A 13,972-nucleotide genomic window follows, 5' to 3' on the forward strand; every position below is an offset into this window, starting at 1 on the left:
GGCTGGCGGAGCAGAACAGGTCCTGTGTCACATACAAGTCAGCCAAGTCCCGCAGAGGTCGTGATGTGGATGGGTTTTCAGAGCAGTTCTCAGCCCCGCTCAGCAGTTCTGCCATCTCTCCCTCTCTCTTGTGGCACTGTGCCAGTGGAAGGGAGCCTCATCTCTGCTGGGTCACAGTCTCTGACCAGAGCACATCCCTGACTGCTCACGCAGCCTGTTCCTGTCTGCTACCTGCCCACGCAGGTGTGTGAAGTTATTGGGCAAGAGAAATGTACACCTCCTATTGCAGAAGGAAGGTGAGAGACATGCACATAAACGCCCTCTGTGCACCTTCTGAACTCTCTCTTGAACTCTTTCTGACAGACCTGTCTTCTCCAGGTACACCCACAAGCTTTTGCAGCCACAGTGACAGGGACATCTGGGTGCTGTGTGGAGAGCTGAGACCAGAGTTTGGGTCACTGCAGCCACCAGGAGAGGTCTGTACCCCAAGGCTCTCAAGCGTACAAGAGAACAAGAAGTGGCTGTGGAAATTCAAGGTCATAGGGGAGCTACACGGTGTGGCTGGGATAAAGCTGGGAGTACGCAGAGAGAACAAGAAAAAAAAACCCAAAAGACGGAGGCAACCTAAGTGAGAGGAAAAGAAGGAAGAGCTGACACAGAAACTGTTGAGAAGGACGATATGGTCTTAAATAGAGAGAAAGGTTGCCGGTGAAAGGAAAGAGAAAGCAACTCATGGACAGGAACAGCTAGCTCCCTTTGCAGCTCGCGAACAACCTGGGCAGGCCAAGTTCTCCTGGGTTTGGCATGCTCCCTGGCTTTGGGGTAAAAAAATAACAGTCACAGATGAAGCCTTTTCTTTCTCTCTTACATGGTGCAAGGCTACGGATGGAAACAGTTTGGGTATGTCAGCAAGACTGCCACATCTACGCAGCACTGGCAGTTGATAGTTCTGCTCTTCTTTATTAATGTATCTGTCTCGCCAGACGCATGGGCTGCATGAACAAGAGGGCCAGGCTGTAAATTAGTTTTATCATTAGCTGCTGTAGGCTATAGGGGCTGCTGGGAGCTGTACTGAACTGATCGTATATCACTATGAGTTAGTCTCAAGGAAATACAAAGGAAGAAGAAAGTGAAATACCTTGAGTTTATTTTCCCCTCCCAAAATATATAAGACCTCCAAGTGAAACTGATTTCCACAAAGTATTTGATCTACCCAGGCCTGAGTGAAATGAGTTTCTGGGAAGCAGCTAACAGGTTTTCCTGTCGTGGAGATAATGGCATCTCACAGTACTTTTCCATATACCACATGCAATTAAAGTATTCAGGTATTGACCAGGTAGTTTCCACATGCAGGAGACCAGGCTTCTCACACGATCTAATGTAGTTGGATCAACCAAGCTGGGATGCCTTGAGGTTCCTGCCCTTTTTGCATGTCTTGAGAAATGCCTCAATAATAACAGCTCCCCCAAAACAACCAAGACTGCATTTTTAAACCACCGACTCAGAATGGATTTCCCAAACACCACTGAGACTTGCTCTGCAATCGGTCTGGGAAACTGCACAGGAAAATGTAAATGCTTTGCTCAGCCCCTCCCAGAGTCAAAGCCAGCACGATGCTTGCTCTGAGTCTTGCCTTTGAATTTCCAGGTCAACCTTTTCAGAGGTGGTATGGACACGCACCAGATCATCAGCGCTCATCTTCCAGCTAATGCCAGCTGCTTTATGCTGCTTTCCATCCCTTCAGCTGAAGGGCAAGCAAACCTGTATTAATAATCATTATAGGGATTTAAAGTGAGCAGTTAATCTACCAGTAGCAACTCCACAAAAAATGAAAAATCCAAACCCAAACCCCAGTACACGTTAGGATCTGCTGTCCTTACTCAGGATATGAATATAGCATGAGAAGAATCATTTCCTTCTCTACACTGTAACCTCACAGACTAAAACAAAGGGATTTTATCCTTGGCTTCTTTCTAATCTTTCCTTTGAGTTCCTCACTGGGATTAAAACCCAGATTGCTTTAGCATTCCAATTTTAATACAGAGTAGGTCATCAGGGTTAGTCAAACCAATAAATGTGTGTCTATCTGTCTGTCTATCTCCCATTTTTATTTTGCACTGTAGATACACCCCAAAGTAGTATTTCCCTTCCATCTCCAGGGAGACTGTCCTGCTGTGAGGACAGCAGCGTAAGGTCCCCGTTCAAAGCACTCCCAGTCTCGTTCCTCACCTACCCTGACTCTCTTAACCTTGAGAAGCAAACGCTTCGAGGAGATGGCAGAAAGGAAAAAAACTCACTTCCCTTTGTCAGACAGACTGGCTGCGGCTCAGAGCTGTTCCAGAGAGGCTGTGTGCTCCGGAATGCTAAATAAGCTTCCAGGCTACGTACTTTCTCTCTGTGGAGCTTAAAAAGAGATCTCTGCGCAGGGACGTGTTGGCATGGCAACATGGAAAAGAGAAATCGGCAATGCCTGGCACTCCTCATGGGAGCAGCAGACTGTTTGTACAACTCGTTTCGGTAAGGGATCTGATGGACATTAACCCCCCCTGCCCAAGGTTAACCCCACGCCCAGCAGCGTGTGGAAGGAGAGACATCCAGCCCTCGTGCTGGGAGGACCTGCCTCCCTCACCTGGGGATGGTGGGGAGCTGTGACTTGCACTGGGCTAGCCTCCAGTTGGCCAGAGCTGGAAAGCACACCAAGCCACCCGTGTCAGCTTCAATAACGAGGAGGGCAGTGCCCACCAGCAAGTACTGAGATACCACCTCAGAACCTGCTGCTTCCCTTTCAAGGTGACTTTGGAGATGTGGTTGCCTTTTCAGCAATGCCTGAAACAAGAGCAGCTGTGTGTCTGCAAAACAAGGCTCTGTTGTTTGGTAATGAACCTTCCTCCACATCTTCCTGCCCTCAGATCAAAACTAGAATGGAAAATTATATGCTGGCACACGCCCCAGTGATACCGTTTTGCAGCTGCAGTCCCAAAGACCTCTGCCCGCTGCCAGACGTTGCCCAGTGCTCCTGCACACCCTTCATGCTGCCATCAGGGGATGGAGAGCATGACAGCTTCCCTTCAGACAAGGCAGGCAAGAGCCATCGAAGCACTCCGCCTGCAGCTCTCAGCAAGAGGCAAAGCAGAGCAGAGAGGCTGTGCTGCGGTACAGGGCAGGTCTTTTCACACCTGTGTGCCCCTTCTCCTGGCTTTTACAAGCCTGACCTACTCTGTGCAATTCAGATGAATTCACATGACATGCATGAGTTGTCTCCTACCACATGCTCAAAGGGATGCCAGCACAACAGGCCACAATACAGAACGCAACCTCCGGACATAACTGCACCACCAATCACTCATCTCACGCCAGCCCTGGAGGGGCAAGATCTGGCCCACAGAAACAGTGAGGTCTGCAGTTGCAGCCCCCACCAGGGCAGGCAGCTGAAACATGGATGCTGGGGAGGAAGGGCGGAGGAGAACAAAGGGCAAATCTTTATCCACAAAGAGGGAAGATGAAAGCAAAACTTTAAGTCCCAGGATGGGTTCTGTACTTGATGGGATGTTCACCCTTCAGCAGCAGTAGCTATTCTGGCTACAGTAGCCCCCAAGAGCAGCTGCAGGTGTTTTCAAAAAAGACAGCTACAAAAAACAGCACTCGTGGCGTACAGTCCGAATTACCGGGGTGGTTGGAACAACTTGTTATGAAATATATTTCCTCCATATTGTGGCCTTGCTGCTCCTTGTTGCATCTCTGAGCTTGTTATTGATTACATTTTCTGGTAACACTGACGGCACCAAGTGAGCGCTGGTTGCCAGGCCAACACGCTCACAGGCCTTTCGCTCTTTACTCCGTAAGGAAGTACAGCTGCTTATGCAATTCCCTCTTACGATGCTCATGCCGTAAAAAACACCAACAGGGAACCCGAAGAAAATAGCTGGTTGATGCCTTCTCTTGGCCAGACTCAGCACTGACATGTCATGATGAAGCAGTTGACTCTCTTAACAGCATTTCTGCACCTGGTCTGAGATATGCTTTTCAAAAGTGAACCCCAACCACACACTGAGATTATCAGAGGGGCTTTAGAGATAAGAGAGACTGATGGCTGAAATTCTTTGTGTGTCTGCCTTGGGAGTCAACGGCACCTACAAGCAGGTTATCTCACCCCATCCCCTTTCAGGACATTACTTCGTGCTTGCGCTGAGTAAACCTGTGTCAGGACCCTCCAGCTCCTCCCAAGATGTTTCAGTCACAGACTGTTTGATTTCTGATGTCACAAGAGGAGGCTGGAGGTCAGAGCCAGCTCCTCAGAGAGGTCACAGTTGGACAAAATGGGATGTCTTACTGGATTTAGTGACTGCTAGTGCCAGCCACAGAAAAACCTGGAGAGCCTAGTATGTGCAGCAGTTCCTGAGTACTTAGACTCAAGGAGAAGATAGCTGAGGGTAGGGGACACATGGGAAAAGATGGAATTTCAGTGGCTTCACTCTCAGCCCTCTATGTAGAAGAGATGAGAAGGATCTCTGCAGCAAGCTTAACAGAGAATGGTGAAAAAAACCCCATTTTTCTACAAATGTCCCAAAGAAGCCCTGCTGCCTCCACTTATGCTGTCTTCAGCACATAATTTGAACATGCCTAAAACATTCCAACAGCGTGTTCCAGAAAATGACACTTGCATTACTCTTAACACAGTGAAGAAACATTCCAGAACCCCAGTATGTTTGCCTTTATCTAAGTTGACAAAGATGATTGTGCACAGTAATTACTGTCAAATTTCCTGGGCAAAGAGAGGGAGATCAGAATGCCTAATTAACAGCTTCTTTCCCATGGGAGGCATCAATGGCACGGTAAGATGCATTCTTCCACCTCTGTAAAGTAAACAAGGGAACGGGACAAACACAGCGATTACATTCATCTTTGAACATGACTGATTTTCACCCTTCTGTGCTTTTTGTCCGCCTTGCTGGAGGCACGCGCCTTCCTGGAAATGCTTGTCTGACGCAAAGGCTGAGAGGCACTTTTGGAAAACAGGCATTCAGGGAGCTCGTGAGGGGCTCTGGTAACTCCAGGAGGGTTTGGCCAGCAGCAGGATGGCCAGTGCAAGCAGCCAAACCAAAAGGAAAGCTCTGACAAAGGAATCCTGTTGGAAAGAGAGGCTAAGAGAGGCCCTGGACAGAGAAGGCCTGTTTGTGTTTTTCCTGGCAGCGCCACCTGAGTAGTATTGCTCGTATGGCAAGTGAAAAAGGAAGACACACAAAGGAAGAGAAGATGCAAGAACTCACTTGAGAGGGAAAAAACGTTAACATACCATGGGACCAAGGGATGACGCAATGCAGTCTCAGCCTGGAGAGGCTGTCGTGACCCTTTGTGTTACAGCCCTGTGGCCATGCAACTCACCATAGAAGCTCCTGTCCTGGTCCTCATGGGCTGAGTATCCTGAGCCAGAGCTAAGTGTCATGGTGACTTTCTAACAGTGTGATGTCTGTGAGGGCCATGAACAAGATCCTCTTTACTTGAAGAATAGCTGCTAGAGTGCAAGACTAGGAAAGACAATGGTATACAGGCTGTTTCTGTGGGACGCTGTCAGGTGGCTGAAACCAGAACTCTCTCTCTCTTCACCATGCTTTTTTTGCATAGCCAAATTAAAGGAGCTCCCCACCTCGAGTATTTCCTGGCAGTGACCAGGCAAGACATTCCCTGCAGTTTATTTAAATATGCTTATTAAAGACTATCTGGCCACAGGACTAGATTTGTGGAAGATGCCCATCTAATCTGCCTGAACAAAGCCTAAACCAAAAGGCTGAATTAGGATAAATTATATTCAGGGCTCTAACACCACTTTTCTCCTTGGTTGTTCCCTGCGGGCCGTGCTATTTTGGTCCCCTCCTCTCTGGAGTAGTATCTGCCATCACACAGAAGCTGTGTTGTCTCTAGGTGAACAGACTAAAAACAAACCTCCTCCTATTGTCGTTACCTTACCTTCTATTTTCCCTTCTTTCCCCACCACTTACTGCCCTACTTTGCACCCTCCCAGCTTCCACCTCACCTGCCCTTGGCCCTTTGCCTCTCCTCACTCTCCCACTGCTGGGTCTGCTTCTCCACCCCTCAGCTCAATGCTGCCACTTCTTCATTCCTCTTGGCTAGGGCTCCCCTATCTTTCTGTTCCACTGACAGACCAATAGGTACCAGTCTGTGGGTCCCCCTAGCCATCAAAAATCCCAGCCTCTCTCATTTATCTGTCATCAGCTCCCTCTCATCTACCTATCCTACGACTCAAGGGCTCTGAAAAACAAGGCAGAAGCACTCAACCTGCAATCGGGCTGCTGTGCTGTGTGGGGAAGTCTGATAACGTTTTCCAGGGGCCTCTTTGCACCCCACATGGTTTGGCTACCCTGCCAGTTAACAAAGGGCCTTCCTTTGTCACTCTGGCAGGGCACGTTATTGTCCTCAACACTGACTGATATTAGGACACAGCCACGTCCCCAGGCTCTGGTAACAGGACTGCAAGAAATGCTTTCCCTTCATCTGTCAAAAAAAAAGAATTCATCAAGTAGCTATGTGAAAACCATAGCCAAAGCCCCTCTAATTATAGATTTGGCATATAAGAAAGAAAGCACTCAATCAGCTGACATAGAGACATCCTGTAGAAGAAGCTTCTAACTACTTTTACCTCTAATTCTATAAATGTAATGGGCTAGTCATTATATTACTGAAAAGAAAAACAAATGCATTTTAAGTGTAAAAAACCAAACCTTTGCAGCCTGATGTTCCTTGGGAGATGATGGATATGTCGAATTGCTGGTTCCCAGAGCACGCTGCAGTGCATCTGTGCTGCTCCTCAGCATTTCCTCCCAGTTAGATGACCATGACTTCTCAGTAAGCAAACAAAAGGCTGACACTCTTGTATTTCATTACAAGTCAAACACATCCTGTGCTCTACCATGGGGTCCAATCCAAAGCTTTCCACATCAGCCCACTTCTGAGCGAGTTTCTGAAGATTACTATATCACGCCTCCTTTGCAGCACACATCTCATGTGACATGAAAACGTTTGGCTTGGTAAGAGCTACAGATCTCATCCTCCCCTCTTACTACTTCCAAAATCCTCACCAAAAATGCTCTGTGTGTGGGTGTGTGAGTGAGAAAGGACATGGGCAGGGAGGGATCAGGGAGAACCCATTAAAACTCAGTGGATCTCAGGCTATGTGGTGCTGCAAACCACCCTAAAGGCAAGGTGTCTACAGGAGGCCCTCGGGAGCAGGATGGGACTTGTAGCAGTCAGAGGCACGGGGCTGAGGATGGAGTGGGGCTGAGCTGGTGTGCTGGAGCAGACCAAGTCTTGATGCAAATATATACATGCCAATACATATAAAAAGGAAAATCAGCTATTCCACCCTTATTTCTATCACATCCATAACAGCTTCCGAAGTGCTATGCCAAAAACCTGGCCTATTCCCTCTCACATATTTGCTTGTGCCAGATTAGGCCCCGAGGCTGCCCTGTCCGCAGTGTTGTGCACTCTCCCACGTTCCCATCGGTCCATTTGAAAGGAGGGCATTGATGTGTCTCCATAATGCAGCCATTACCAGCATGATACCGAGACAGATCAATCAAAGGCAACACAACAGCCAGATTCAGAGGCTTCCAAAATTGAGGTCAGACTCAATAACTCTTAGACAGATGCCAAGAGAGAGAGAGACACACACACACACATATATACAGGAAGGCAAATTTTAACTGTGCAAACCTAAAAATGTCACTTGCAGTGATGGATTGGATGCATTTTGGCAAGAACTGTTATTTCCTCCCCCATTACCACCCCTCGCCTCTGCACCAGTGTTAGCAGAAGGTGCCTTTGTCCTGGTGGCCTAACTCTAACCTTCCCCTTAACACACAGCCCTCGAATTTTACAGCATCAAGCCCTGCAGATGGGTGCCCCGCTGCTTTGCTGTGCCCTGAAGGCACTGCTGCAGAATACCTCCTCCCAAGGGGAGGCCCATTCTGTGACTAAATCCTGGGTCAGTCGGGTGCCAGAGAGCTTCCTTAGGTGAAACGCCTTGAAATGCAACTGAGCTCTCATCAGCCAGGATGGGGAGACAGGGAGCTGCCTGGGCAATGCCCTGTTTATGCCAGCACTCCACTGAGGGTGAGCAGGCTGTTGCAGTCACTGAGGGTGAGACTGACACGAAGGCTGAGAAACCAGAGATTTTCCTAGGTTATGATGCTGGACTTGCACCAGGGAAAAGAAAATCCCTGTAAATCCACTCAAACGCACAGTTTCGCTCAATTATCTCAGTCGACTTTGGCTTCCTGCACATTTTCTCCTCAGCTGTTTGGAGTCGGCAAGCTAACACAAATGATTAAATGATTCACATCATTGTTAATTGCATGTGTCAGAGAGGCATTAAAACAACCCTACCTGATACAACACCCCACTGCAGATCAAATTCACAAGCAAACACAGCAAAGACGACTGAATTTCAGTGGAAAATGGCAATTCTGATTTCAAGATCAAATGCTGAATCAAACACCAAAAATCCACCTCTAAACACATTAAGCACATCCAGCTAGTAAACGCTACTGTGAGATGGCAACAAATGCCCGGGTCCCTTTCTATCACCACAGTAAGTTGCCAACAGGTTTCTCTTTCAAGAAGAGAAAAAAGATTAAAAATATATCTTTAAAGCATCCTAAGAGAGTTTATGTTGTATTAATTAAATATGGACTTAACCAGCATGTCAGTGTGCAGTGCACAGTTTCCAGAGAGCTAGGAATTCATGCATGAAGGGAAACCATTTTAGGGACTTCTCTGGTGTTCAAGGACAAAATAAGATGCCACGAGATAAGCTATATTAAGACTCCCAAACAGAATCTCTATGTATTGGCAGTAAGTCTCCACACCAGAGATCTTGCAATCTAAGCAGACAGGGAGAAAAAAGCAGGGGGAGTAGGAAACCGGGCCACAAAGTGGTGATTGAAGCAAACTTCACCCAGATCAAGAGCAGTCTTGTTCTTGGCAAGCGTATGCACCCAGTCCCACTGCCTCCTCTAGACTATACTGTCTCCTTTTTCTCACTCTACTGTTTAACCCCTTGCCTCAAAAAGCAACATGAAAACACACTACTAGGATGCCCGCTGATGGGCAGCAAGGGTTCCCACCTCCTCTCACCCATCAGCTGCAAACTCCTCAATTAAACATTCAGGTATCTCTCTGACACTGACAACTGCGCAGAACCTGAGCTTGAGAGAGCCTGTGAAGAGCATTTCTCTCCTCCCTTTACAAGGAGAGGAAATTCCTCTTCACCCTTCAAAGTTATTCCCACTTGCATATGGGTGGGACTTGTCCAGGATTGCATGAAAAATCTGCGTGTGGTGAGAGAGAGAAATGTATTCAATCTTTCCATGGCCCACACCAATCCCTAGGAACCACAGCATCTTACCTCTGTGATTCCAGCACATCTGCTCCTGCTTATTTGCTGGCTAAGCATAGCACAAGGTTGGGTTACAGTAGACACAAGACCGTGTTATCATCCCTTGTAATTATCAACAGTGTGCCCACCTGAATGCTTATACGGGATTTCTTTTACCTTCAGCTTTCAAGTTACACCTATCCACATGAAGAGACTCTTAAAATCAAATCCCGTTCACTTGTAGCAGAGAGATCCATTTCCAACACAATTGTTTAGGGAATGACTGTAGAGTCTTAAAACTCTCCAGCTGCTGAGAAATTACAGATAGCAACTCCAAATGCTGTCAACAGCCAAGAAACATTGCTAGAAAGATCTCTTTAGCATGCATGGATGGATGCATCAAGGGCAGTTACATCTGTACAAGAAAAATTCCTCTTGCACTGTGCATTTGGGGTTTAAAGTGGGAACTGTGCGCAAAAAGAATTAGCATTTACTTCTAAACCAGGAAACTTACTTTGCATATTTCATTTTGACACGGTCACACTTCTTTTTTTTTCCCCCCAAATAACAACAGTTTACAAATAGACAAAGCCCCAGTGAGTATCCAGTGAAACATGTCTGGACAAGGGTGAAAAACTGCTGCCACTGAATTGTAGTATTCCCTGTAACACTGCACAACACATTATTGTGCAAATAGCTGTGGTTTCCAGAAGGTAGCATTACTTGTGAGCAGCAACAGGAGAACGCATCCTTCAGGCACACACAAATGCATGCCAGAGCAACATGAGCTATCCACACACACCGCCTGAATGGTTTCCTTCTCCCTCCCAGCCCAGAGGAGCCAACTGGCTGCTCTGCAACAGCCCGTTCTCTTGTTCCCAGAGAGATGATCCTGTCCCACCTACCAACACACACTAAGGCACCATTCTGCCTTTCCTGAAGTCTTCTCAGAGCACTGACAAGGATCCCAGGTAAGGATGTAAGCTGTGCAAACCCAGACGAAGACACAGCCCTTGCTGTGAAGAGCTAGTGCCCTTCCAAGCGACATGCTCCTTCATGTCAGTACCCCCATGCCCCCTGGCACGCTTGGCTCCAGCTAACATTTGCCCTTGGAGAAACATCATCCAGTGGTTGGCAGAGCCCCATGTTTCATGGCAGGGCATTGAGGCGTGTTACCTGCGGTCTCCCTGTCCCCCGTTGACAGCTCTCCATTGATCCCATTCTCTTTGGTCCGAGTGTATGTCCCCGGCTGCTCGTGGCCACCCAGCCCCGGCTCCTCGTCCTCTCGGTAGGGAAAACCATTGGCGCTTCTGACCAGTCCAGCACCCGCGCCGCCCTGTTCCTTAATTTCAGGTGAATGTGGGTGCGAAGAAGCCTCTGTTAGCTGACCTGAAGTCCAATGTGGTGCCTTGGCTTCGTCTTTCCTATCCTCCGCCATGGTTCCTTTCCTTCACCACTTGGCCTGTAATGACATTAGCAAGAGAGATCAGCTCCAAGCAGGTGACTGTGCCCTTTGCTGGCAGGCAGTGACTGGGTGCAGCACAGGCTCACTACCAACAGCGTGCCAGGGAAAATTGTGTCTGGCAGATGAGAGAGGCTTTAAATGCAGAAATGTCTCTGCTTGTCCTTCCTGGGCATGAGCAAAGTGCTTTAAAACCAAAACAAACCACAAGCAGTAAAATTTATGGGTCAGGTCCTCCCTGACTCCAAGTGCCTTGCAATTATTAGCACAAATTTCTTGAGGGCTGCCCTCTTGTTAACTTGGTTTTAACTCATTAATGACAGGTAAATGTTGGCCCATTTAAGGAGAAGTGAATGGGTCATCAGAAGGCAACAACTTCTTCCAGGGGTGATAAAAGGAAGAGTGAAGCTGCTACTGCACCTTTCGCTGCAGTTACAAAGGGTGGGTGCTCTTTGGGGTGAGAACCGCAGGGTGACCTGTCCTCTGCCGCACGTGTGGTCTGCTGCTAGCCATGACAGAAACCACGCTTGAGAACACTCGCTGGTGGCCCAAACATATGTGCTATTTGACCCTGTTTGCATCCCCTTTTACTCACTGTTTTGTGAACATTCGCACTCATTCCCCTTTTGTCCCAAACAGCCCATGGGAAGCAGTTATTTCCCACACAAGCATTTGCATTCTCTTGTGACTATCAGTATTTATACATAAACAAAACCAATCATTATTTGCTGCTTCGCATGTATTTCGCTCCTGTTAATTAGCTCTCATTTGTCCAAGCCAGGAAAAGAAGCCACTGCACAAGCCACAAGCTTTGGCTACTGCTCACAGAAGAAAAGAAAATGAGTAATGGCTCCTCCATACAGAAGCCGAGGAAGACAATGGATCGTAATTTATGTCTTGATGATAAGGTAACCTCTTGGGGGGAGACAAAGGCTTGACTTGAGCCAGCTACTTCAAAGTGGAAGCCATCAGGCCTTCTCCAAAAGTACTTGGCACCTTTTTTTTTATCTTGGAAGAAAAAAAAAAACACCACACTTAAAAGAGATTAGCTGAACACAGTCAACTAGCCACATATCACAGTCTCGAAACAAAGGCACACTGGATAGTGCATATATCATTCAGATGTTTAACAAAAGCAGCCAACCAAAAAAAAAAAAATCTCTAGCTTCCACAGAGCTGGGTGGGTTTGCAGAAAACCTCTAAACAACTGTTATATATCAGACAAACATTTGCAATTGAGAACTCGACCCCTCTCTGATCAGATATGATTGCTTAGTAATACTGTTTTTTCAGAGTTGCTTTAAATTAAAAAAAAACAACATTGCAGTGAATCATGAAAATCAGATTTCATTCACGATAAATATGTGACTCAAACTGTAGTTCCACCCCAAAAAGGACTGAGAACTCTCTTGTCTCCTGGTGAAACTGTGGTGTTTTGGAAAGTGCATCTCTCTCTGCTCTCACCCTGACTCATCACATGATTTTCTGGGGATAACTTACTACATAAAGGCTGGAGAAACAGATGAAACTTCAAGTCTAGCTGCAGTGAAAATGGTGGGCTGAGCAGTATCCCAAAGCTCAGTGGCAGTGGATGTGCCTCAACCACCCACAGAAACAGCAAACATGCTCCACACCACTTTGCCTTCCCCTGCTCCTCTAGCCTGATGGGAGACTCATCAGTGAACTAGTCAGCATATACAGCAAGAGTCTTCATGCTTCCATCCCAAACCATGCCAGAAGAGCTGGTGGGGTAATAGAGGAGAGCCTGCACTGGGCAGAGACCTTCTCCTGAGTACCAAAGACCTTTAGGTCTGTTTATTGCATGACGCTAGAGAGTATTTTCTGTTCAGAGCCTTTCCAAAACATGATGCCATGGAACAAATGCCTCCCTTGGTACAGAAGCGAGTAGCACCAGTGTTTGGAGTGCAAGGACAGAACAGAGCCTGTTCTGGGAAAATAGTAGACATTTTCATCTATGCCCCCGAGGAAGTTCAGGGAACAAAAAAATCCCAACCCCCAATTCAAGGCTTTCCTCGCCAACCCCGTGTGCTTTGAACCTGACAGCAAGCCCTAGAAGCAGTATGAACCTGCCCATCAGCTTCAGCAGCTCAGCCCCTGGGACACCCATAGGAGAAGCCCAGACCCTCGGCACGGAGATGGGAGGGTTAGACAAGTCCTGAGTGTGGGGAACGCAGTTCTGAAAATTGCTGGGATGAACGTAACAGTTATGATCCCAGCACTGTGGTTTGGAGGCTGTCATCCCTGAAGCACTCTTCCCCATTCCAGACAGACACTCCCTGCTTCACTTGAAGCTCCTGAGGAAGGATATTCACATCCTCACAATGGACTGTGCCACAGAAGTCCTCTGTGAAAGTAACAGAAGTGCTTTTATCTTTAAAAATAAATACAGTGGGCAGGCTTCAATGAGAGCTGTGTGTATCTGGAGGCAAAATTTGGCTCAGTATTTATAATAGATGGTTACAGAGTGAAACATGGATGAATTCATTCTTGACTCTCTGTTATTCATCAAGTGCTCTCAGAGTTTATAATGGTAGTAAAAACACAGCAAGTGAGTCACACAATGCATCTTTGTACTCAGCAATTTAGCCATGACTATCCGCTGGTCAGCATGATTCATCCAGAGCTCAGGTTCAGATCCAGAACACACAGGTGTGCTTTGTACCGTCAGGTTAGTTGGTTTTCCGCCATTTCATCAGCATACCATGGAATTAATCAGGTAATTCAAATACCAACACAGAAATACCAAGAGTGGACAAACATTATGGCAGAGTTGAAATAGCATTATGTATATAAAAGGAAGAAACCTAGAACAGCTTGGACAGTCCAGGGAAACGGTACATCAGGGAAGCAGAAAGTTCCTCTCCCCACTACCATTTAATTTTTCTTTGTGTAAACCGCAATGAAGGCTTTCACAAAAACATCAGAAAAGAAAGAACAGCCAGTCCTCCAAAATGTCACATTGCTTAGTTAAAAATTAATTTGGCTATTTACGAGCCTCTTCTCCCTTCCCATTACAGCAGAACCTCCCTATCAGAGAACATGCAGCAGCATCAATCTCACTGGTACGTTCTCACTAGCGTGTTCTCACTGTTTTT

At 47.1% G+C, this 13,972-nt stretch overlaps 1 protein-coding gene across 1 annotated transcript in view; it reads right to left on the reverse strand.

Annotated features, from left to right (window-relative positions):
- MAP2 (microtubule associated protein 2) overlaps nucleotides 1-10,832 on the reverse strand; it is a gene marked incomplete at both ends in the record, with an annotated part of 64,981 nt that extends 54,149 nt beyond the window's left edge. The window contains one exon of the mRNA XM_084264579.1: nucleotides 10,571-10,832. Within this exon, the coding sequence (XP_084120705.1) occupies nucleotides 10,571-10,832 (262 nt within the window). The remainder of the gene's footprint in view (nucleotides 1-10,570) is intronic.
- Nucleotides 10,833-13,972: the final 3,140 nt, after the last annotated feature.

This window comes from Gallinula chloropus (genome assembly GCF_964237585.1).
Source record: "Gallinula chloropus genome assembly, chromosome: 5".
NCBI classification, from domain to species: Eukaryota; Metazoa; Chordata; class Aves; order Gruiformes; family Rallidae; genus Gallinula; species Gallinula chloropus.